The sequence below is a fragment of the Pinus tabuliformis genome, chromosome 8, assembly GCF_031772625.1.
Source record: "Pinus tabuliformis cultivar Carrire ecotype Pingquan chromosome 8, CPIR1, whole genome shotgun sequence".
Classification (NCBI taxonomy): domain Eukaryota; kingdom Viridiplantae; phylum Streptophyta; class Pinopsida; order Pinales; family Pinaceae; genus Pinus; species Pinus tabuliformis.
The window spans coordinates 1,525,123,997-1,525,147,224 of record NC_142294.1 but is presented as its reverse complement, the minus strand read 5'-3'; the positions used below and the strand labels follow the sequence as shown (position 1 = coordinate 1,525,147,224).

At 35.0% G+C, this 23,228-nt stretch overlaps 1 protein-coding gene across 1 annotated transcript in view; it reads right to left on the bottom strand.

Annotated features, from left to right (window-relative positions):
• Positions 1–620: 620 nt before the first annotated feature.
• The window catches only part of LOC149241727 (cysteine-rich receptor-like protein kinase 2), a 36,843-nt gene continuing 14,235 nt past the window's right edge, over positions 621–23,228 (bottom strand). The window contains exons 2-3 of the mRNA XM_089370640.1: positions 1,021–1,160; positions 621–803 (exon numbers count right to left, since the gene is read on the bottom strand). Coding sequence (XP_089226766.1) covers positions 621–803; positions 1,021–1,160 — 323 coding nt within the window. The remainder of the gene's footprint in view (positions 804–1,020; positions 1,161–23,228) is intronic.

Here is a 23,228-nt window from a genome sequence, read left to right as displayed (position 1 = left end):
TGAGAGATGGGCGATTTGCGATGTGCGATAATATCGCATCGCTAAAACATATCGCATTGCAAAAGACAGCGGCATAAAGCGCGTAAGGCGAAACTTGCGATCTGCGATTTGCAATCGCATCACATCGCAAAAAGGTGGAGGGCTTAGCACAGGGGTGTTGCGATGTGCGATGTGCGATCTGATCGCATCGCAGGGAAAGAACTGACTGCTTTTTACAGAAATAAAATATGCGACTGCTGTTCAACTGTCACTGCAGTTGAAATTACAATTTCAACACTAACGTGGCTCTGATCTTCTACAAAGAGTTTGGCTAACCCAAAGTCTGTTATTTTGGGTCTTTGTTTATTATCCAGTAAAATATTGCTGGCTTTAATATTTCTATGGATTATCCGAATTTCAGATTTCTCGTGAAGATAGGCCAGCCCACGCGCAGTTCCAACTATGATTTCATATGGCTCTCTCCATTAAAGTAAATGACATTTTATGTAATCAATGCATATCGGGAAGTAAGAACATGAAGAAGCTACATACACAAACTAGAACAAATCCAAGATCCATGCAGCCATTAAGCAGATAGAGAGCTAGAAGCAACCGAATATAATTCTGGCGAGACTACTGTTCTACAGGTATTCATAAACCAACAACCTTTCTGAGCTTTCAACGTAGCAGCCAAGCAATTTCACTAGATTTCTGTGTTGAACACGACGAATGAAATTTGCTTCATTCAAAAATTGGGCGTCTCCTTGCCTTGAACCTATTTTCAGCTGTTTAACCGCAATCTCTTTGCCAATGGGTAGAACACCCTGTACATTAATCAGATTTAAATTCTTTATATTATGCATTATGACGTGGGATTTAAATTCTTTATATTCTGCATTATGACGTGGAGTTATTGCTGGCTCTATTTCAATTGAGAGCAAGTATTTAACGCTTACTTTTAATTATTTATATTCTCCATTACACCTTGAGCAGTTGTAAATAAATCCCTAATTCGATTGAAAGCAATGATTTAACACTCACTTTAAAGAGAGAGCTAAAACCTCCTTCTCTAAGTTTGTTCTCAGCGCTAAAATTGGAAGTAGCCTCTCTCAGAATATGGTACTTAAAAGTGAGTTCCGGGTTCACTTCTGGAAACGCTAAGCTGATTTCTCTTTGCTCACCTGCAAAAGGAATTACATGGCATCTAGTAAATCAATAGGTAAGCAGTTTGTAAGATACCTACTAATAAGCTGCACACTGAATGACTCAGCAATTTCGAGACCTCTGGTTATGGGAATCCATTTCCAACCTTTCGTGGAATCCAAATGAAAAGGCCTATGGATGCAATTAATCCAACCGTGGCGCCTACTCCACCTAGAGCTATCGGAAGCACCTTAGATCTTTTTCCTCCTGCAAATTTGCACAAAAAGGCTTCTTAAATTAGCTATTTTTATTTCACCGAATGAATTAATCTCTTTAAAACCAGTATGTCCCTAATCATGTGATGGGTTCATTATGTTTTTTTGTTTACATGTGTTCTTGTTCATAGTCAACAAGACATTGATGATCATCTCGTGGTGATGATTTAACATACATGAGTATATTGGTGACTATTATTGTGAAAAAATACTATTGATGATTATTGCATGTGGAAAGAGGCTATTTAGATGCACTTACATGTGATGAGTCGGCAATCTCTAGTTTGGCTTGAATTACATTTTATTGTCTCAAAAATTTTAAAATTCAATTAAAAATTCTACTTTGAATTCTAATGACATGTTAGTGGGTGCAACCACATGTTAGTTTCTTGGTTGTATGCCTCACACATGGGTGATAGGGCCATACAAATATATGGAATTACATGGGATGGGTAAGAGGCTGTCCCTGATTCTACCTATTAGCACTCTTGCTATGTCATGGGTTGGAAGGGTTGGGATAACTTCGCCTTGAAGATTGCAAAAACGTGGGAGAAATACATAGGTCGGGTCACTCATGAAGACTTTACTTGGGGGTGTGGACTAAGGTGGATTCCTCAATCCCTAACACTATTAGTCTCACTATATAGGTCAACATAGGAGAGGATAACGATCTTTATCGTTGCATCTACTTCCATCGTTCGTAGTCACTAGATGCTTGAAGGGCAAGTGGTGTGGCACCCTTGGAACCTCAAAGAGAAGTTCTTGAATGCCATGACCAACTTGGTACCCTTGGAATCAAGAAGAAATGGATTGGCATGGCACCCTTGGAACTTTAGAGGGAATTTCTTGAAGGGCACAACCGACATGGCACACTTGGCATAAAAAAGGAAACTCCTGAAATATTATAAGATTAGGTAATCATGCTGGTTCACATAATGAACTAAGTGAAACTTTAGAACTAGGTAAACTAAATTAATAGTAATCCTTGGAGTAAAGGGAGAATAGGAAGAAATAAAAGATTGTACCAATTAAGAACTCTACCCTTCCAACATTTGGAAATTATTAGGTAGAGAAGGTTCATATAAAGTAACTCCAAAGTACATAAAGTTTTAGTAAGAAAAGGGGAAAAAACAGCATAGAGTTAATTAGGAACATTAATGATAAAATAGTCTAGCCTCATTAAGGAAAGAGGGTGGAGAGTTAAAATAAATATTAATAAGTTAAATTAGAGAAGATTTAGAAAACCTCCATGTGGCAAGGGCCAACATGAAGATTTCCATTTAAGAGTCAATTTGAGTTAAATTAGGATGTAGTTGGGGACCAAATCTGAGAACTGTTAGTTGACTTTAGTAATGAACACAAATTAAGGAGTAGAAAAGGGGATCAAGAGATGACTAGGAGAAGAAATAGGGAGTTATGTTGGGGTGATTAAAAATCTTATTTTTGAATAAAAATTAAAAAAGAAATAGGAGAAGCATTCGTAAGAGGGTGTCACATGGGTGGGTGAATAATCAAACTATTAAATTAATAAAAATAGTTATTTTTGTACAAAGTGTGTCACTTATGAAGCCTCCTATAAAATAAGAAGCAAGCTATGGCTAAAGGGCTATTTTTTCCTATTGTTGGATGGATGACATAATGCTATTGTCTATGACTACGAAGACTATAGCGAGTTTGGTGAAGGTGAGGTGATTAGGAAGGGAGCTCTTAAGCTAGGAGTGCTCACCTCCATCAACTAGTATTTCATCATCTGCTTATAGCCCCATGCAGTTCAAGGATGTGTGGGCAAGAAGAGTACCCAAAGTGTAGGTTGGGAGCTCTAGTGATGAGTCATCAACGTTCAATCGAGACACATTATTCCTCACATGTGAGCATGAATGATAGCAAGACAATGCAAGAAACAACAAAGCCAAGAATCAAAACTCACTCCTTGGTGAATTGTACCTTGTGTATTCATAAAATTTATTATATGATTATCGATATATCTATAATGACGAGATTATAAAAAGGAATGTTATGATGGTTGAATTGTCATTCATGCCTATTGCCGATGTATCTCAAATTCATGTGTTTTCAATGATGATGTATTCTTTAGTGGTATGTGACTTCATAAAGGATATGGTTAACTATTGACTAGTATACAATGGATTGCCTAATTTCTTATTTTTCAATGTCTTATCTTAATCACATCACCTCCTATTTAATTAAATATGATTTGGTTCGTATATCTAGAATTGTTGTCTTATCTTTAGTTGTATTTAAGAAACAAATAGCGTGATAAAAAAAGTCCTGACAATATTAGTCAATTATAATTAAATCTATTATTCTTTTTAATTTATTAATTTTAAATTTTAAATTTACAAAAACCATCTATTTTAAAATTTAAACACTAACTCCATTTATACTTTTAAAACTCATTTTAAACAACTCAAATTTAATTTCTCAATTATATCGGGCCTTAAAATTTTAATAATTAAACTACTCCTTTCGTAACAAGCACAAATACACTTTAAGTCACACTAACAAACACACTTGAACGGTATGCATTATACACAAACGAAATGACACTTATTCAAGTACAAGTTTCTATGTAATTAGTGGAATTAAGTATATATGTCATTCATATATATGTGAGTTGCTAGTATTGCACTTTTTGATTTCCAGTAAAATACATTTTTGTTGTGGACAGAGGGATCGACGAAATCGGATGAGGATACATATTAGGCAGAAAAATAATGGAAATTTTATTAAGATTATGATAAGTTTTGTAGAAATGTTTGTAATTTAAGTTTTGTAGAAATGTTTGAAAAATTAAATTACAGTTATAATATTTTAAGATTTTAAATATCCCAAATTTTTTTGATGTTGTTAAATCTATTTCCACTATAATTTTTTATAATTTAAACGATTCAAACAATTTAACATTTTGATTGTTTGAATTTTTTTTTAAGAGATTCCAATCAGAAATCTGCTCCAAGCCCTTTTTCAAATAAAATAAAAATAAGAAAAACAGTAATAATCATCTTAACGTACGAGTAAATTGACCCAAAAGAAGAAATATGTTAATGTCGTTGAAGTTGTGAAAATGATTTTTGTGCTCAAATAACATGTTTTAATACTTTTCAGTTTTGAAATTTAATTCAAATATGCCTTTCATGGTGTACACCTAGTTTTTCAAATATGCCTTTCTTAGAGTAGACATTTGTTTTTCAAATATTACATAGTGAAATATAATTTGAAATTTCACATCCATCTACTTATCAAATGGAAAATTCATAACGTTGATTTGTGTTTTTTCATAAATTTTAATTTCGATTTTATTAATTTAAATAAATTTTATTTTCTAATTTATTATCATATTACAATTTTCCATTTTAAAAATAAATTTTGATTATATAATTCTGAAGTATCATGCTGATACTCATATATTAATATCGTTGAAGTTCTGAAAATGATTTTTGTGCTCAAATAACATGTTTTAATGTTTTTCAGTTTTGAAATTTAATTCAAATATGCCTTTCATGGTGTACACCTCGTTTTTCAAATATCACATAGTGGAATATAGTTTGAAATTTCACATCTATCTACTTATCAAATGGAAAATTGATAACTTTAATTTGGGTTTTTCATAAATTTTAGTTTACGCTTACTAATTTAAATAAATTTTATTTTCTAATTTATTATTATATTAATTTTCTATTTTAAAAATAAATTTTGATTATATAATTTTAGATAAAAAGGTGCATTGTTGGCTATTTATTTTATTGTTTTATTTAAATTTATAAATTTAAATTTCTTAATTATTATTATATTACAATTTTCCTTTCAATTTTTGATAGATATATTCTTCACTCTAATAAGTTTTGTGATTATTATATTAACATGGTCCTTATTAAAGATAATAAGCAAATATTTTAGTTAAAACAGGTCAAATTGGAGTGATATTATTCGTTGTGGTATCTAATTCAAATATCCATCATACTCATTAAAGAAATGGTCCACTCCATGTTTTTTTAGTTGAGTGATTTGAGCTAACAAATAATGAAGAAAATAGAGAGTAGAGGAAAAAATGGATGGAGATGAATAGTGAAGATATATAGCTTTAAATATTTTCTTGGATATAATATTATAAGTTAACCTTTAAAATTTAAAATTTATAAATAAAATGTAGATTTATAGTTTATTATTAAAATTGATAAATTTTTGGCTAATTTGTAATTAGATGTAAGAATATTAAAATAGCTAATTAGCAAAATTTCACCCATAAAATTTTCCCTAAGAAAGAGTAGCATGAAATGTCACCTCTAGGTATGGATCAACAAATCTAGAGATCTACCTATAGAGTGGTTATATAGACCTGAAAATGGAGATGTAGTCTATGGTTTGAGGATATTAAAGGAGGTAGCCAAGTGAAGGTAATGATTAGTAAAAACTAGAGATGTAGTGAGAGAGTGGTAGTATGGATGGAGAAATGGAGATAGAGTCAACTGTTTGAAGATGAGATATAAGGAGAGATAGTACCATGGCAAGGTCAAACCATGGATCAATAAATCTAGAGATGGACCAAGAGAGTGGTCATATGAATATGAAAATGGAGATGGCATCAATGGTTTCAGTATAATAAATGATGTTTCCATGTCAAGGTATGGATCAAGAAAGATAGAAATGTAGGTCGAGAGTGGTCCTGTGGACAAGAAAATGGAGATGGGGTCAATGGTTTAAGGATAGTAAAGGAACCTGCCTATGGTGAGAGCCACAATGGTGTAATAACATGAGTGGTGTGCGAATGACATAGGGATTTTGGTCCAAGGTAGGTGTATTTTCCTATGAAGTTATAAGCCTTGATGTTCATCCATACATGTTGTGTAGGAGCACAAACTGTTGATTAGCCATACATGTAATGGAGTGGCATATGTTGTCATCATGTGGTGGAATGGACCACTTGGATACAAATAATAGAATTGCTAATTACAAACAAATAACATACATAACATATTAACCGAACTCACAAATACGAAAATTTATGAAAATGAAAAAAAAAATAGAAAATTTGTTTGGAAAAAAATTGACTATATATATATATATATGTTTCATCTAAAATATATATATATTATTAATTCATAAATATATATAAAAATTAGTTATATATTAACCTGATAAAGATATTATTTCTTTTCAATCTCCTTTTGCTACGAATTTCATGTATAAAATTACTTGCTAAAGATGGCTGCACACTAACACACTAGTGTTTTTGGGTAGTATTAACGTATTCCCCTTAAGATCATGAGGGAAAATGTCACTTCTTAGACTTTGGGTTACTCTTCCAACCAAGAACGAATGCAATACTTCACGATGGACTTATGTATACCTATACTTTTCCATTCACTGAACTAAATGTTATAAAAATGTTGAAATTAATGGAGAATAGGTACTATTGGAGGAAATTTGTTTTACTGTGAGTTCTAGATTATGATTAGTTCCTATTTACTAGGTGCCATTATGTTTCTTAATAATGAATTGCAGAGCATTCTCTGCTTTGTGTAGCCTCCTAATATAACTTGCTCGCCTGAGAGCTGCAAGTTTCAAATTTATAATTTTGTTCTCCTTTTATTTTAACATGGTACCAGAGCTGGTGAACCCGATGTGAATGATCTTGCTGGCAATGAGTGTTTGGGGAGCAGTTGAAGGTCATCAGATCTTGCTGGAAATGAGTGTTTGGGGAGCAGCTGAAGGTTGGTGGTGTCATGGCTGGAGACACATTTTTTTTTGTTCCTCTCATGAAGTAGGCAGCGCAAGATTTTGGTCTATATTTCGCACTGGTCAACTAAGGTTTGGTGGGGGAGACAACAGGGGTCTGGGGCTCGTTTACACACTATTTGACCACAACTTAGACCAATTCCATTCAATGTGCCCAAAAAGCACGGATCCGGCCTCTGAACTGCACGTAGCAGCGACGGTGAATTGGGGTTTGGCACGCCCGATGGATTGACAGTCCTTGCCTGCGTGATCAGTGGTTGTCCATTGTTGTAGCATCCAGGTGTTGAATAATGGGTTGAACTGTTGTGATCGTGGTTGTGGCAGGAGTCTTTTTCCTCGGCTCCATCATGGGTATTATTTCCCTGGTTTATTGGTGGCCGCTAGTTCATTTTCTGAGCATCCTGTGGTATGCTCGTTTAAGCAGTGGTTAGATTCTACGAGTTTTTTTTTCCGATTGTCAGAGCTGCGATGCATGGGTGGATTGACAAATCGTGAACTATGATGTCATGGAGTGGCGCGACTGTGGTGGTGAACAGTGGTTGCAAATGCTTGTTGATTGCAGGTTGGCAGCTGATGGTTGCCATTCGGTGGGGTGTCAGGGACAGTAGTGCCATGAGCATGGAGTTGCCCCCACTGGTTGGCGGGAACTTGACTCACTAGCTTGTGTGTTTCATCCCCGTCGGAGTAAGTGTCGTGTGAACTGACTGCCTTGCACTGGTAGGATTGAGAGGCACAACGTTTATTGGTGTTGATATGAGGAAGCACAACGTGAACTTTGGATTCGAAGGTCATTTTTTGAAGAGACCATCTTTTAGACACGATGGTGTTGTTTTTTTCTTAGGTTTAGTGGTGGTTCCTACATTTTTTTCATATTAGTGGATTGGTGGATCTATTTGGATCGGTGCGAAAATCACTTAACTCGGCGACGCCCTTCCAACTCGGTGAGTCGAGTTCATATGTAATTGGTGGTATCTATTCGATTGTGGTGAGAAGCAGTGGTATCTACTTAAGTCGGTGGATGTTCGTGCAGCGGTGGGGAACGATAAAGTTGACCACCAATTTTTTTCTTCACAGTGAACGGTGATGTGTGGTGGAGCCTGCTGGTGCCTGGCGCTTTGTTGTAAGTGTTAGTGTCAGTCTTTGCAGCCTTTCACCAGCAATCAAACATGCTCTTACAAAGTGTTCTTAGGGTGTCAAAGTCAAATTTTGTCATTTCAGTGAGTCTTCAAGTAAAATTTGGTCACTAGGTATTGGGTCTAGGATTGTTTTAAGTCTACAATTGTTTTCACTCCTTCCAAAGTTTTCCAAATATTGGTCCATGTCACCATTCGGCTGAGTGTAACATCATTCAAAGAGTTTTCATCATCATTTCAGGTTCCAATGGGTCATTTTACACCTTGTTCGTGCTTCAGTTGTACTTAGGTAAGGCTCATTTCCCTCTCCTAGGGCTTTGAAGGTAATTTTCCTTGGATGGTCAAATCATCAAAGAAACTTATATCCTAATTCTCATACACCTTCTCCTACCCTTAAAATACCTTCTTAGACACTTCCCATCACTGATATCCCTCAAATTCATCATTTTCCCACAGACCCTACCCTATTGCTACAATTTGACACTTTTCTAGGTTAAGCCCGTGTTTTTCCCTTTTGGACCCCTTCCCCTCACTCAATATTTGAAATTCCACTTTCCCCTGCTTCTTAACATCCCTCCCTACTTCCTAATTTTTTTTCAAGAAATTAGAAGTCCCTCATCCCCTTCATTTCCCTTCATTTCTACAAATCCCTTGTTCGACACATCGGGATAGGTTTTATTCAAATGATGTTTCTGAGCAAGAAAAGATGAATTTGACAAAAGTGAGAAAGGTTTTTTTCCATCATAGACTCAAGAAGAGAAAAACCCTTGACTTTTACACTGGTCTCATGGTTTGGGAGAAATGTCCAAACAATCATTTGCCACAGGAGAGTTTATGCCCTTATAGAGTGACTTTGGGAAAATCAAGATGTCTCCTAGTTGGCTTGACCAAATGAATTGCTTGATGAGTCAAATGATAACTAAACACATAGGGCTTTCCAATGAGCTATCATGAGCTCAATTTGGAGTTGAGGAAGACCTCCAAACGTTGATTGGAACAACACTCTGCATTTTGGCAGCCTCATTCTTCACATTTTGACCAGTCTTGGGAGATTGAGCTTTTGATAGGGCAAACGAGCTCCAAAATGAAAAATTCAAGATGTTTTGGAAAGTAGACTCGATAGGATTTCCAAATCACTATCCCGCGCTCCATTTGGACATTGAAAAGGCAGTCAAAACTCATCTTGAAGATGGCGCTGTGCACTCCACAGTCAAGTAATTTTTTTTCAGTCCCTTGGTCAAATGCACAGTGCCCACTTTTTTTGGGGCATCTTTTGGAGGAATGGCCACCACAATTGGATTCAGAAGACCATTTACACTCAATAAAACCATGTTTCTAGATTTGAAATTCAAAACTACTAGGTGGAAAAAGCAAAAAACCACCTAAAAATCATGTTTCTGCCTATTTTCTTAGCCAGGCACTATGCGTTTGAGCAGTCTTGGGAGATTGTAGTTTTGGAGGGTAAAATTAAGCTCAATTTGGGAACTAGGGGCAGTTTTGGAAACTAGACAGGATAAGATTTCCAATGAGCTATCCTGAGCTAGATTTGGACACCAGAAAGGCAGTCAAACTCACTTTGAAGATGGCACTGCGCACTTCCTTTAGGCACTGCGGATTCACACTGGTGCTGCGCACTTGACAGGAAGCCAAATTTTTCACTGTTTCTCTCCAGAAAATAATTTTCACCTGTGGGATTTTGATTTTTCACTAATGTAATTCATAATGATGATGTAATTAAAGTGTATTTTTGTTACCTAGGGTAGATACATCAGATGAATGGCCTAAGTGGGATGTAATGAATCAGTTTGCTGCATATTAGGGATGAGTCAGCTTGACCACCCTATTCTTTAGCTATTAGTTTAGTCTTTTGTGCAATTGCACTTCCTCTCATGGATTCGATCCCTGATGCTAGGATTAGTTATTTTGAGGCCTATATCATGTAGTTTCTCAGTCATTTTACTGGTTGGAATCAGTGTGGATGCTCAAAGCTTGAATGTGCACCTTTGTTAGCAGTTTGGCAGGAAATGAAGAAGAATTGCAGCTATTTTATGGGATCCCTATGGTATGGAGTTCTAGTACAATTTCTTTTTCTATGATTATATGTTTATATGTTTTATGTATGCCATCAATCATTTCATTGCTTCTAGTTGAATGTTTTCAAGTTTGATAAGTAGAATCCATTGTATCAGTGCTCTGCCTTGGGAAATCATTCACCAATCCATGTTTTCAGCAGTCCAGGAAGGATCCATGATTTTCACATGCCCTTATTAGCTTGTTATCAGTCTTAAACATCTCACCTCATCAAGCCCTAGAGTGCTAAAGCCTATTCCTACCTTGCCCCATAGAACACCTTTCATTTCTAACCTAATTTCCCAGACCTAAACTGCCCAGGTCCTCCTGATCCAGAAAAATCTCTACAAAATCCAATCAAAACTTTCATGCTACTATACCTAGACTAAAATCCTTTACCTAATCCAGTCATCTTGACTGAGATCCTTAAGGAGAGATCCCTCTCTTGGCCCAGTAGGGCTAGCTACTTGGCTAAGCTTGGTTTGTGGTTACCCTGGCATTGCCTCCCTTCAGCCTGAGGTCACTCTAGGTGATAAGAGTAAGTAAATGAGTGAGCGCAATTTTATTTACTATTTGTTCAACTATGGTGGTGTGTTCCGCTCATCATGGGGCCTGTGTTGGAGAGAGGCATTTTTTACTATTTTAAAGTCGAGAGAAAAATGGTCACAACCTTAGTGGGAGGAATTATCAGATCGGAGCTATTATATGTCAACTAAGAGCAAGGAATGAACCCTTCCAACTCGGTGGGCAATGTTCATAGATCTTGTAATTGAATTCACTGTGTTCATAGATCTTATAATTGAATTCGCTCCTTGATCAATTGTTGGAGGCTAAGGGATCTTGGAGTAGATTCATAGATCAACTTGTCAAGATGAATAATCATATGGCAGAGGGGTACCTAAATGAGAGAAACAAGTTCAATGGGTTGAATTATTCAAACTGGAAATGCAAATTGCAGATATTGCTTGAGGGGTAAAGTGCGTGGGTGATTGCAAATTGGGATGAATTGAAGCCCACTGTAGATAAAGGCGGAACAACTGCAGCAATTTAGGATTGGGAGAAGAGGGATAACAAAGAGAAAGTGTTGTTGAAAATGTCAGTGAAATATTGCATTATCCCTCACATTAGAGAGTGTAAATAAAAAAATGATATTTGGACAACTCTCAAGGATTTGTATGAGATAAAGAATACAAATCGCTTATTGTTCCTGAAGAGTAAGATTCTCTCCATTAAAATGGAGGAAAATGAATTAGTCATTGCATTCATCTCTTGGATCAAGGAGCTAAGAAATAAGTTGGCCAATATAGCGGAGACAATGTCGAACACTAATCTTGTCACGTTACCATGAATGGTATGATTAATGATTATCATATGTTTATTACAAGCTTGAACGCGAGGGAGAAAGACCCCAATTTCGAAGAATTGACAGGGATGACTCTGAAACCCTAGAATGTAGATCTTGCATTAATAACGAAGAAAAAACCTTTCAAAGGGAAAGCAAGCGAAGGATAGAAAGATGGAGGTACACCACAGAGAAATCCACTGCAAGGTATGTCTTCGACCAGAAATGATTTAGGAACCAAGCGTTTTTACTATGGTAAGTTTGGTCACTTTTCTTGAATTTTTTTTAAGAAAAAGAATGATGAAGCTCGACATAGACATAAGAAGCAGGCAGGGCACTTTGCTGATGAATATCAGAATCAGGACCTCATACTATTTATGTCTGATTCTTCTTTCTCTATTGAGAATGATGATGCAGAAACTTGGTTTGTGGATTTAGGAGCTTCCACTCACATGATAGGTAATAGACATTGGTTTGAAGACTTTAAAGAGACCAACAGTGGTGTTAATATCTACCTTAGTGATTATAGAGAATACCAGATCAAAGGATATGGAAACATTCATGTAATATTGCATGATGGTAATATTAGGTGTATTCAAAATGTGATGTATGTACCAAGAATTAAAAAGAATCTGATCTTTGTTTCTATGATTACAGACTAGAATCTTAAGGTAGAGTTCTTTAAATCTTATTGTGTTATTAAATATTTGTTGGATCATTTGAAGCCAATTGCGATAGGAATACGAGTTGGAGGTCTGTACAAGCTGAATGTTACAAGCACACCACATCAAGCGTTAACTTCAACATCTGTGATAATAGTGAACCTGTGGCATCAAAGATTCAGACACATCAATCTTCCTGACTTATTGCTGCTACAAAAACAAGGTATGGTCAATGGACTCCCTGTTTTAAAAAAATGCTAATATTGATTGTGAAAGGTGTGCATTTGGGAAGATGCACAAGGATGAATTTCCCTCAAGTTTAAATAGAAGAAAAAGAGATATCCTTGAACTTGTGCACACTGACATATGTGGACCAATGCAGACAAGATCATTAGGAGGAGCATATTATTTTTTATTATTTGTTGATGACTTCACAAGATATACTTGGGTATATTTTTTGAGAAAGAAAATTCAGACATTTGAATATTTTAAAGAGTTTCGAAGTAAGATTGAAAAACAAATAGGGAAAGTCATCAAAATTCTCCACTCAGATCAAGGGGGAGAATAGAAGATGGGAAACTTCGTCAAATATTGCAGGAACCATGGAATGATTCAACAGTTTACACTACCCCACACTCCATAGCAAAATGGGGTGGCAGAGAGGAAGAACAAAACTTTAGTGGAGTGTGCACGTAGCATGTTGAAAGGTAAGAACCTATCTAATGGATTTTGGGGAGAGGATATAAATACTGCAATTTATTTAAAGAATAAGAGTCTAACAAAGAGTCTTGATCTTAAAACTCCATTCGAGGTCTTATATGGTTTTAAGCATGTAGTTAGTCATCTAAGAGTATTTGGTTTGAAATCTTTTGCTCATGTTCCTAAAGAGGATAGGAAGAAACTAGATTTGAAGGCCATCAAATGCATATTTGTAGGGTACTGTTGTGAGTTTAAAGCATACACACTATTTAATCCATCTACTCACAAGGTGTTTGTGAATAGAGATATTATATTTCATGAGCAGGTTGATGAAGGAAACCAAGACAAAGGAAATGAGGAGTGGCACATTCTTTTGATGATGGAGGACAACAGTGAGGAGATTAAAGAAAACCCTATGCAAAAACAACAACAAAAAGAAGAATCAAGTGATGCAAGTACAGTCAGCAAGCCAAGTCCACCAAGAAATGAGCAAGACAAATTTGAGGCAAGTCCACCACTAAGGAGATCAGGTAGGCAAACTCAATTACCAACAATATATAGGGATCATGCTCTTATAACTAGTATGTTAAATGTTGTTGAGCCCTCAAATTATAAAGAAGAAAGTCAATATGATGAATGGAGGGTAACCATGGAAGAGGAATATGAGTCAATACTTAAAAATAAAACCTAGGATTTAGTTGAATTGCCGGAAGGGAAAGAAACTAAAGGTTGCAAGTGGTTATATAAACCTAAATTTAAATCAGATTGTAGTGTAGACAGATACAAAGCTAGGTTGGTAGCTAAAGGTTACTCACAAAGAGAAGGAATTGATTATGAGGAAACCTTTGCTCTGGTAGCCAAGTTGAACACTATTAGAATGTTGATAGCTTTAACTACAAATCATCATTGGAGTCTACACCAACTAGATGTCTAGTCTACATTTTTAAATGGAGAATTGAAAGAAGAGGTTTATTTAAAACAACCTGAAGGGTTTATCAAATAGGGGTAGGAGCATTTAGTCTTAAAATTAAAAGATCATTATATGGTTTGAAACATGCATCGAGGTCATGGTATGAAAATATTGACTCATTTTTCTTGCAACATAGTTTTAAGAGGAGCAAAAATGACCCAAAATTGTATATTATGTTTGATGAAAAGGGGCAAGTTGTTTTGATTTATTTATATGTAGATGATTTAGCTATCACTAGAAATGTTGATGAATTGATTAAATAAATCAAAGTGCAGATGTCTTATGTGTTTGAAATGAAAGACCTTGGAGAATTACATTATTGTTTGGGTCTGGAAGTTTGGAGGGACTATGGGCAGAATTTTCTCACTCAAGGGAAGTATGTCAAAGTTTTATTGAAAATGTTCAGAATGCAGCAGTGCAAAGCTACCTCAGTCCCTTTACGACAAAATCTTAAACTTCAAAAGGAGGATGATTCCAAAGAGGTGGATGCCACATTGTATGGACAACTAGTTGGGAGTATGATATATTGGACTACTACTAGACCAAACTTAGCATTTTCAATCAGTATGTTAAGTCAATTCATGTCAAAACCTCTTGAGAATCCTTGGGTGACAACAAAAGGTGTCTTGAGATACCTTCAAGGAACCATTGATTTTGGTATTAGGTACATTGATTCTTTTGATGTTAATTTGACAGGTTTTTCAGATTCAGACTAGGCAGGAAACCTGGATGATAGAAGATCCATAACAGGTTATGCTTTCAACATTGGATCCAGGGTAATTGCTTGGAGCAACAAGAAGCAAAGTATTGTTTCCTTATCTTCTGTAGAAGCGGAGTATCAAGGAATGTGTGCAGCCACGTGTGAGGCTATTTGGTTGAGGAGACTTCTCCATGATGATGGAGAGGAATAAAAAGATGCAACAGTAATCATATGTGGCAACCAAATTGCAATCAAGCTGGAAAATAATTCAGTGTTTCACAAAAAACAAAAAACATATTGATACTCAGATTCATTTTGTTAGAGAGAAGGTTCAGTTGAAAGAGATTCTTGTTGAATATTGTAATACTTGTGATAATGAAACATATATTTTCACTAAGCCTCTTGGGAGGTTTATATTTGAAATGTTTAGGGAGATGTTAGGAGTACAGGTGAACCCTTTCTCCATTAAGGGGGAGTGTTGAAATTAATGGAGAATAGGTATTATTGGAGGAAGTTTGTTTTACTATTGAACGTGAGTCGTAGATTAGGATTAGTTCCTACTTTCTAGGTGTCAGTTTGAATCTCCCTATTATGATGTAAATTATATATTCTGTTTCTTAATAATGAATTGTAGAGTGTTCTTTGCTTTGGGCAACCTCCAGGTGTAGCTTGCTCGCCTGAGAGCTCCAAGTTTTAGATTTATTGTTTTGTCATCCTTTTATTTTAACAAAAAAGAAATATCCATTAAGAGATTTCACTCTTCTCTTAAAGTATTATAAAAAATTCTAAACATTAACTAGTGTTAGGGTAGTCCTTGCGAGTGTCATTGATGGAATACTCTTGTTTGTAGGAATGCTTGTCAAAATCAATAAGCAAAACATGTTAGGATATCGATTGGAATACATTATGGGTTTTATATAAAGTTAATTTAATTATTACAAGTTTTTGATTTTATTTTTTTATATTAAATTTGCCTAAAATTTGATGATTTTTTTTAAACGATAAATTTGAATTTTTGTAGGTTTTATAATTAATATTTGAATTTTTTCATATCTTGTACTACACTATTCACCTTACTCTCATGTGCATTAAATTTTAAATGTGTTACGATATCTAAGCAAAACTACTTAATTATTTGAGGTACTAGGGCTTCATTGCCTCATTATCTCCACTACCTTTTTACATATGAAATGACCAAGAATTTGCGCAAGTCTTAGTTAAGGATTCACCAACCTAATACGCGTGAACATATAAATAATATTGAATAGCAGATGGGAGAATGAACACAAACATTCGAAAGCCTTATGTGACTTTTCAAATTGATGATAACTTCTTAATTGTTCTATTGGGTGAGGATACAAAGCAATTTAAAAGTACACAACCTCCAACATCCACAAGCCATGGCATATTCAACTTCAATTTTTTCCACTCCAAACTCTTTACTATAATGTTGTACATTACAACAACCAAAATTTTATAAGTGCATTGGCTAATTATCCCTTATATTAGATTTAATACTCCATTAATGAAGAAATCAAGTTCTAAAGCGAAACTAAACAATCCATTTCTATCATAAAGAAAAATACAATAGGCTTACCTTCCTACATAGGCTAAATAAGAGCATCAAAGGATTTAAGCCCTCACAACATACAACAATTTCAACTATATATCTATTCAAGATTAGCAATATTAAGTTTTGATTAAATATTCCTTAAAATTTTTGAAACAATTAAGAGATATAAGTACTTGAACAATTCCTTCTACACGTGTGGAAAATTTTGTGAGCATAAATTATTAAATTCTCATTATGGAATCAAGAACACAAATATAATGTGCATGCTACTTACAAAGTTCATTTCTATAATATATTGGGAGAAAATTTTACATCTTAGTAAACTATTGATATATTAGAAAATTTTATTTTATATATAATTCAGGGCAAGGTCCTCTTTCAGTATTTGAAGAAGGCTTTTGAGATATTACATTTTTCTAGATTTGTGAAATCCATCCTCCCATGTAGATTGCAGCCGTAGTCCATCCCATCAATGTTCCTAATAGACTGGTGGAATATAGATTGTAGCCATAGTCCATCCATCCATGTTCCTAATTGACTGGTGGAATATACATTGTTTCCATAGTTCATCTCATCCATGTTCATAATAGACTGGTGGACTGATCACTTCTCATTAAGTCCTAGAATGCAATTGCCCTAGCTTCCCGAACTTAAACGACAACCATAAATAATTACATACATCAACAAATCTTGTTAATCTTGTTGAATTATTCTAAATTCTATGGTGTTCTTTTATGAGTGATAATATCCTTCGTATTACAGTTACCTACAAAATTTTCCTCCTTGTTATCACAACTATTGCCCTTGAATCATTTTTAGAAGAATCAAAGGTTCAAATGGCTTGTAAATGGAAATAATTGAGATCGCTAACTAAGAATATTGTTTCCACTACCTGGAGAAGCATTCAGAAAGAAAAAATAATAATACAAGAATTAGCCTTGCAGAGAAATCAAAATTATATTTGGAAATGATAAATGATAACTAGCCAAACTACATAACTATTAAATGAACAAGATGGTCAAATTGTTGTAACTAATGAAAAGTTTGTTGCACCAGATAGTGAAAATTATGAGCATGAGATATTATGGCATCTTGAATTTGATGGGTTAGTCAATAAGTTAGGAGCAGGAGCAAGAGTGTGGATGTACAATTTAGAAAATAATTACTTAGAAGACCATGCGTATAGATTGAATTTTAAATGTACCAATAATATGGCCGAGTACGAAGCATTAATTTTAGGTCTTAAGCTAGTTAGGAATTTAGGAGCTAAAAGAGTTTCTTTCATGGGAGACCTTGAACTAATTGTAAAACAAAATGATGTTGTATATATGACCAAAGACCCTAGATTAAGTTGTTACAAAGATACTATTGTAGAAATACTTAACACTTTTCTAGAAACAAAGCTTGCATTAATCCCTAGAAAACACAATATGCAAGCTCTTAGTTTAGCGATGTTTTCTAGCACCTGCAAATTACCTTTCCAACCTAACCATCAGTACACTTTTGAAGTTAGGCACAAACCTGCAATTCCAAACAATTTGAAGAATTGGAAAATATTCTCTAATGATAAACAGATAAATAAATTTTTAATTTCAGAAGAAGAATTTGTAAATAACAATATAGATATTGATGCATCCATAGTTCCTGACACTAAGGATGAAATAAAGATAAATGAGATAGAAGGTGAAGAAATAGACAGATTTAACCCTACTAAATTTACCAGATCAGATGTAGATAACCTAGAACAAGTTGAGATTGATGAAATAATCAGTGAAGAAACTGAAGTAATTAATCTCAAAGATAATTTTTTACCAAAGGGATTAACCCCTCTAGAAGATTTATTTGATTCTAATGATGTTCCTAGGAAACCTAAAATGGAACCTTTGAAGTCTGATATAGAAGAATGTAATATAGGCACTAATGAAAATCCTAAATTGGTCAAACTGTCAAAATCATTGCCCCCCACTGAAAGAGTGAAATACATTGAGTTACTGAAATAGTTTCAGGATGTCTTTGCCTGGAGTTATGAGGACCTCAAATCCTATGACACCAACATCATCCAACACACAATTCCCATTAAAGAAAATCAAAAGCCTTTCAGACAAAAACTTAGAAGGATTAATCCAGTCTTATTACCTTCAATTGAAAAAGAAATTCAGAGAATGTATGATGCCAAAGTAATTGCACCAATTAGATTTTCTGATTGGGTATCAAACTTAGTGCCAACTAGAAAGAAAACTGGTGAGATCAGGCTCTGTGTAGATTTCAGAAACCTCAACAAAGTGTCATTAAAGGACAATTACCCTCTCCCCAAAATGGACCACATTTTACAGAAGGTAGTTGTGTCAACTAGAATCTCATTATTGGATGGGTTCTCTGGTTATAATCAAATCTTGGTTCATTCTGATGACCAACCCAAAACTATCTTTACTACTCCTTGGGGCACATTTATGTATGTGAAAATGCCTTTTGGAGTGATGAAGATAGGAGCCACTTTCCAGAGGGCTATGGATATAGCCTTTGCAAAAGAAATTCATGATTTCCTTGCCATATATCTAGATGATATTACTGTGTTTTCAAAATCTGAAAATCACCATCAAGATCATTTAAGATAGGTTTTTATTAAATGCAGGAAATTTGGAATCTCCTTAAACCCCAAGAAGTCTTTGTTTGGGTTAGAAGAAGGAAAGTTGTTAGGTCACATAATTTCAAAAGATGGAATAAGAATAGACCCTACGAGAATAGAAGCCATCTTGCAAATACAACACCCAAGGAACATTAGAGAATTACAAGCTTTTTTAGGGAAAATTAACTTTCTTAGAAGATTTATATCTAATCTAGTAGAATTAATTAGATCACTAAATAATATGCTGAAAAAGATTCAACCATAAAATGGACTGTTGAGGCTAAAAAATCCTTTGAAGAAATTAAACTGGCCTTAACCAAAACACCTGTGTTAATTAGTCCCAAGTTTGATAGATATTTCATTTTATTTTCCTTTACCTCAGAGCACACAATAGCTGCAGTTTTACTGTAGAAAATGACTAGGGCTATGAACAACCCATTGCCTTCTTTAGCAAAGCCCTGAGAGATGCCCACTTAAAATACAATATAATGGAAAAACAAGCATTGGATTTAGTCAAATCCATTAAGGACTTTAGGGTATACATATTATATTCTCGTATAGTAGCCTATGTTCCTAATTCAGTAGTCAAAGATATCCTAACTTAGGATGGTCTAGATGGAAAGAGGGGAAAGTGGATAGATACTATTTTAGAATATGATATAGAAATCATACCTACTAAGTTAATCAAGGGCCATGGTTTAGCCAAGCTCATGGCTGAATCGAACTATAAGGCCTTGGATATAAACTTTATTGCAGCAATAGTTTATGAAGAGGAGATAGCAACTCCACTAATAAGCCAGGCCTTTATTGAATCGCCTTGGTATGCTGATATCATTTATGTTTTACAGAACTTACAAGCTCCTCCTGAATTATCTAGGACAAAAGCAGGTTTTTAAAGATGAAATCCTTGAAATTTGGTATATTAGAAAATGCTCTGTTTTGGAGAGATCATGAAGGAATTCTTCTTAATTTCTTATTAAAATATGAATTTGATAAGGTTTTAGAAGAATTTCATGCAGGTGACTGTGGAGGACACCTTTACTGGAAGACCACTGCAGATAAAATCCTTAGAGATGGTTTTTATTGGCCTACCTTGTTTTCTGATGTCAAAAATTATGTGACCTCCTGTCACAAATGTCAAATTTTTGAGGGGAAGAAAAAGCTTTTACCTTTACCCCTCAAACCAATCTCTGCTGAAATGCCTTTTCAACAATGGGGTTTAGACTTCATTGGTGAAACTCACCCACCCTCCTCTTCCCAGCACAAATGGATCCTCACAGCCACAGACTACTTCACAAAATGGATAGAGGCCATACCTTCGAGGCAAGCCACAGATAGTGTTATCATAACCTTCCTTGAAACCAATATTACATCAAGATTTGGATGTCCAACGAAGCTCATTATTGATAATGCAGTAGCCTTTAAATCCAAAGGAATGATAGATTTCTGCAACAAGTATCATATCACCTTGGGTCATTCTACAACCTATTACTATCAAGGAAATGGACTAGATGAATCCCCAAACAAGAGCCTAGTAATATGAAGAAGTTACTAGAGGATAATAAGAAAACTTGGAATAAAAAGCTAGTTAATGCCTTACGGGTAGACATATTGACTACTAAGAAAGCCATTGGTATTTCTCCCTATCAATTAGTCTATGGGATGGAAGCTATTTTCCCATCATCCTTGGGAGTTCAAGTAATGAAGATACTTCAAGAAATGCAGGTTCAACCAAATAGTATTCAAAGAAGAATCAATCAAACTATTCACCTTCAACAAACCAGAGAAGAGGTCTACATCAGGTCTCAAGTTGTGTAGGAAAGGATTAAAATTATTTTTGATAAGAGAACCAAGCCTGAATATTTCTACCTTGGTGACAAAGTCCTCAAATGGGATTCAAGGAGGGAAGATAAATGTAAACATGGGAAATTTGATTTTTTATGGAAAGGTCCCTATGTCATCTATGCTTACAAAGGAAATAATGCTTTCTTTTTAAGAGAAATTGATGGTACCGAAGCAGAAGGTGGGCTACTGAATGGTCGAATGCTTAAACACTATTTTGAACCTAACTACTGATTTTCATTTCCCATTTGTACATATTTTATTTTCAAAAGTCTAGTTTGGATTGGATGGTGATTTTTAAAGTTGAAGCCCGAAGAGAAGGCCCTAAGCTTTAAAGATTTACTGTCATAAGTATCAATAATGCAGAGGCATAGAGGAGCACTATGCAAGGTAACATCAACAACAACTCAAAGGCCACTGATCTTGAAAGTTCTTGACATTTCACTAGAAAATGCCATCCCCAAGTGGAGCCACTGTTAGGTTCCTATACCAATAGGAGTCATAATTTTGAATGACTAAGGTTAAGCCTTGTAATATTGTACATACCTTTGCCTTCTGCAAATGTTTTCTAATATTAAAAAATAAAAAAATGTAAAGAGGGTATGTCCTAAAAGAAAAATCAAAGGACAAAAAGAATGAAAAAGGTCAAAAAAGAAAGATATATGAACCCCAAAAGACAAAAAGAGACCATGAAAGTGTGCAAGTCAAAATGCCACTACTATTTACTTTCATGCATAATAATGATTGTGTGCAGCTTGTCACTCATGCCACAATCCATGGTAATCAAACTATTTAATCTTGATTATACCATGCTTTAAATTTTATGTTTATAGTTAGAGAATAAAATCTGACCAAACAGTTTAATCTTGGCATATCATTAGGTCGGTAGAGAAAATAAAAGGAGCTTATCAGTTTAATCTGATCCCTTGGATGATATAAGGTTAGAATTAGATAGTCTACTTTGTAAAAGGAAAAAGGATTAATAAGGGTTTGCTACCCTAAATGCACTTAAATAAAATGAAGAAAAAATGGTAGGGTAAGTAAATGGGTAAGTAGAAGAAAGGTTGCACAAATTTCAAGTGATTACTCATGTTTAAATGCATCTTTCAAATGTGCATAAGCAGTAAAGAAAGCAAGGACAATGGTTCACAACATGGTTACATGGTTTATTTAACATCCCCTTAGTCAGTTTACCCCTTTACTTCACTAATTTCCTATAAATAAGTTCTAATACTTAAATCCTTTGAGTCAAAGGGGCTCAGAGCATTTCTTTGACTTTTGGAGGGACCAGACCCTTGGCTTAATGACTTATGGATGGAAGTATTAGAATCCCCTTCATAAACATCATCCTCCTTCATTTCCCCTCATTATCCTAATAAAGTTCCTTTTCCTAAGGTTTAAGCACCTTTTAGCTAGAAAAAGCGAATCACTGCCATATAAAACCCTTTCATACAAAAAGCGCACAAAAAAAGCCTTTTTCCTAAGTATAAAACTAAGTACACAAATGTTTAATTTACCCTTGTACTAATGAAAAACCCACTCTCCCATTGAAATTTCATATTAATTTCTAATGTTATTACATAAACCCATTATAACCCTTTTCCCATAAATAATTAGAACCCCATATAAAATACCCCAACCCCTTAGTTTTAATAAAAACTAATATAAACTACCCCTGATCCCGATATAACATCACTTAAGTATACCTAACCCCAGTAAAACTTAATTTAATCCTGTATCGGCCTCACCCGACTCCCTAATCCCTCATTAAGGTCGGCCCGATCACTTAACTTTGGATTTGTCCTTAAACTAATCCCAAATCGCCATGATTAAATCCATAGGCCCCCCATCAATTCTTGTAATTTCCCCTGCATAGCTTTGCCTCCCAACTACCATTGATCATACCTCCCTCACATCCAATGGTGCACAACCATATCGACCGCAATAACCACCCAATAAAGTGGTTTTCACCCGAATCCCCAATGCTACGTGTCAGACGATGTATGGCATCGGGTGACCCCTCCCAAAAACTACCCGCACTACAAAACCGGTGCAATGACCCTCCAAAACCACTTCCCCCACTCAACCGAAAAACTGTCAACTGTTCATCTGAAAGTGAAACCTGCCAAAATTAATCATTTTCTCTATAAAAGGCCGCGAAGCCCTCTTTCGCCCTTTTTTCCATGCATTCTCTTTGTAAGTTGTGTAAACTATTGCTACCACTGCAAACGCTGAATTTACCTATAGACTTCCAATTCTGCTCCAGAAGATGCTACAGACAGACCATCCTACCTTTCAGACCGTACCAGGACTACTCCAACCACTGCAGTTTCCATGAACCATAAATTCTAGAGCCAATTCGACAAATTCCAAGTATTTCACCACGAATTACCTCTTACCCCTGCAAAATTTCAAAAAACTTTTAACCTGTGCAGTGTTTTGATTTAAAAGATTGGT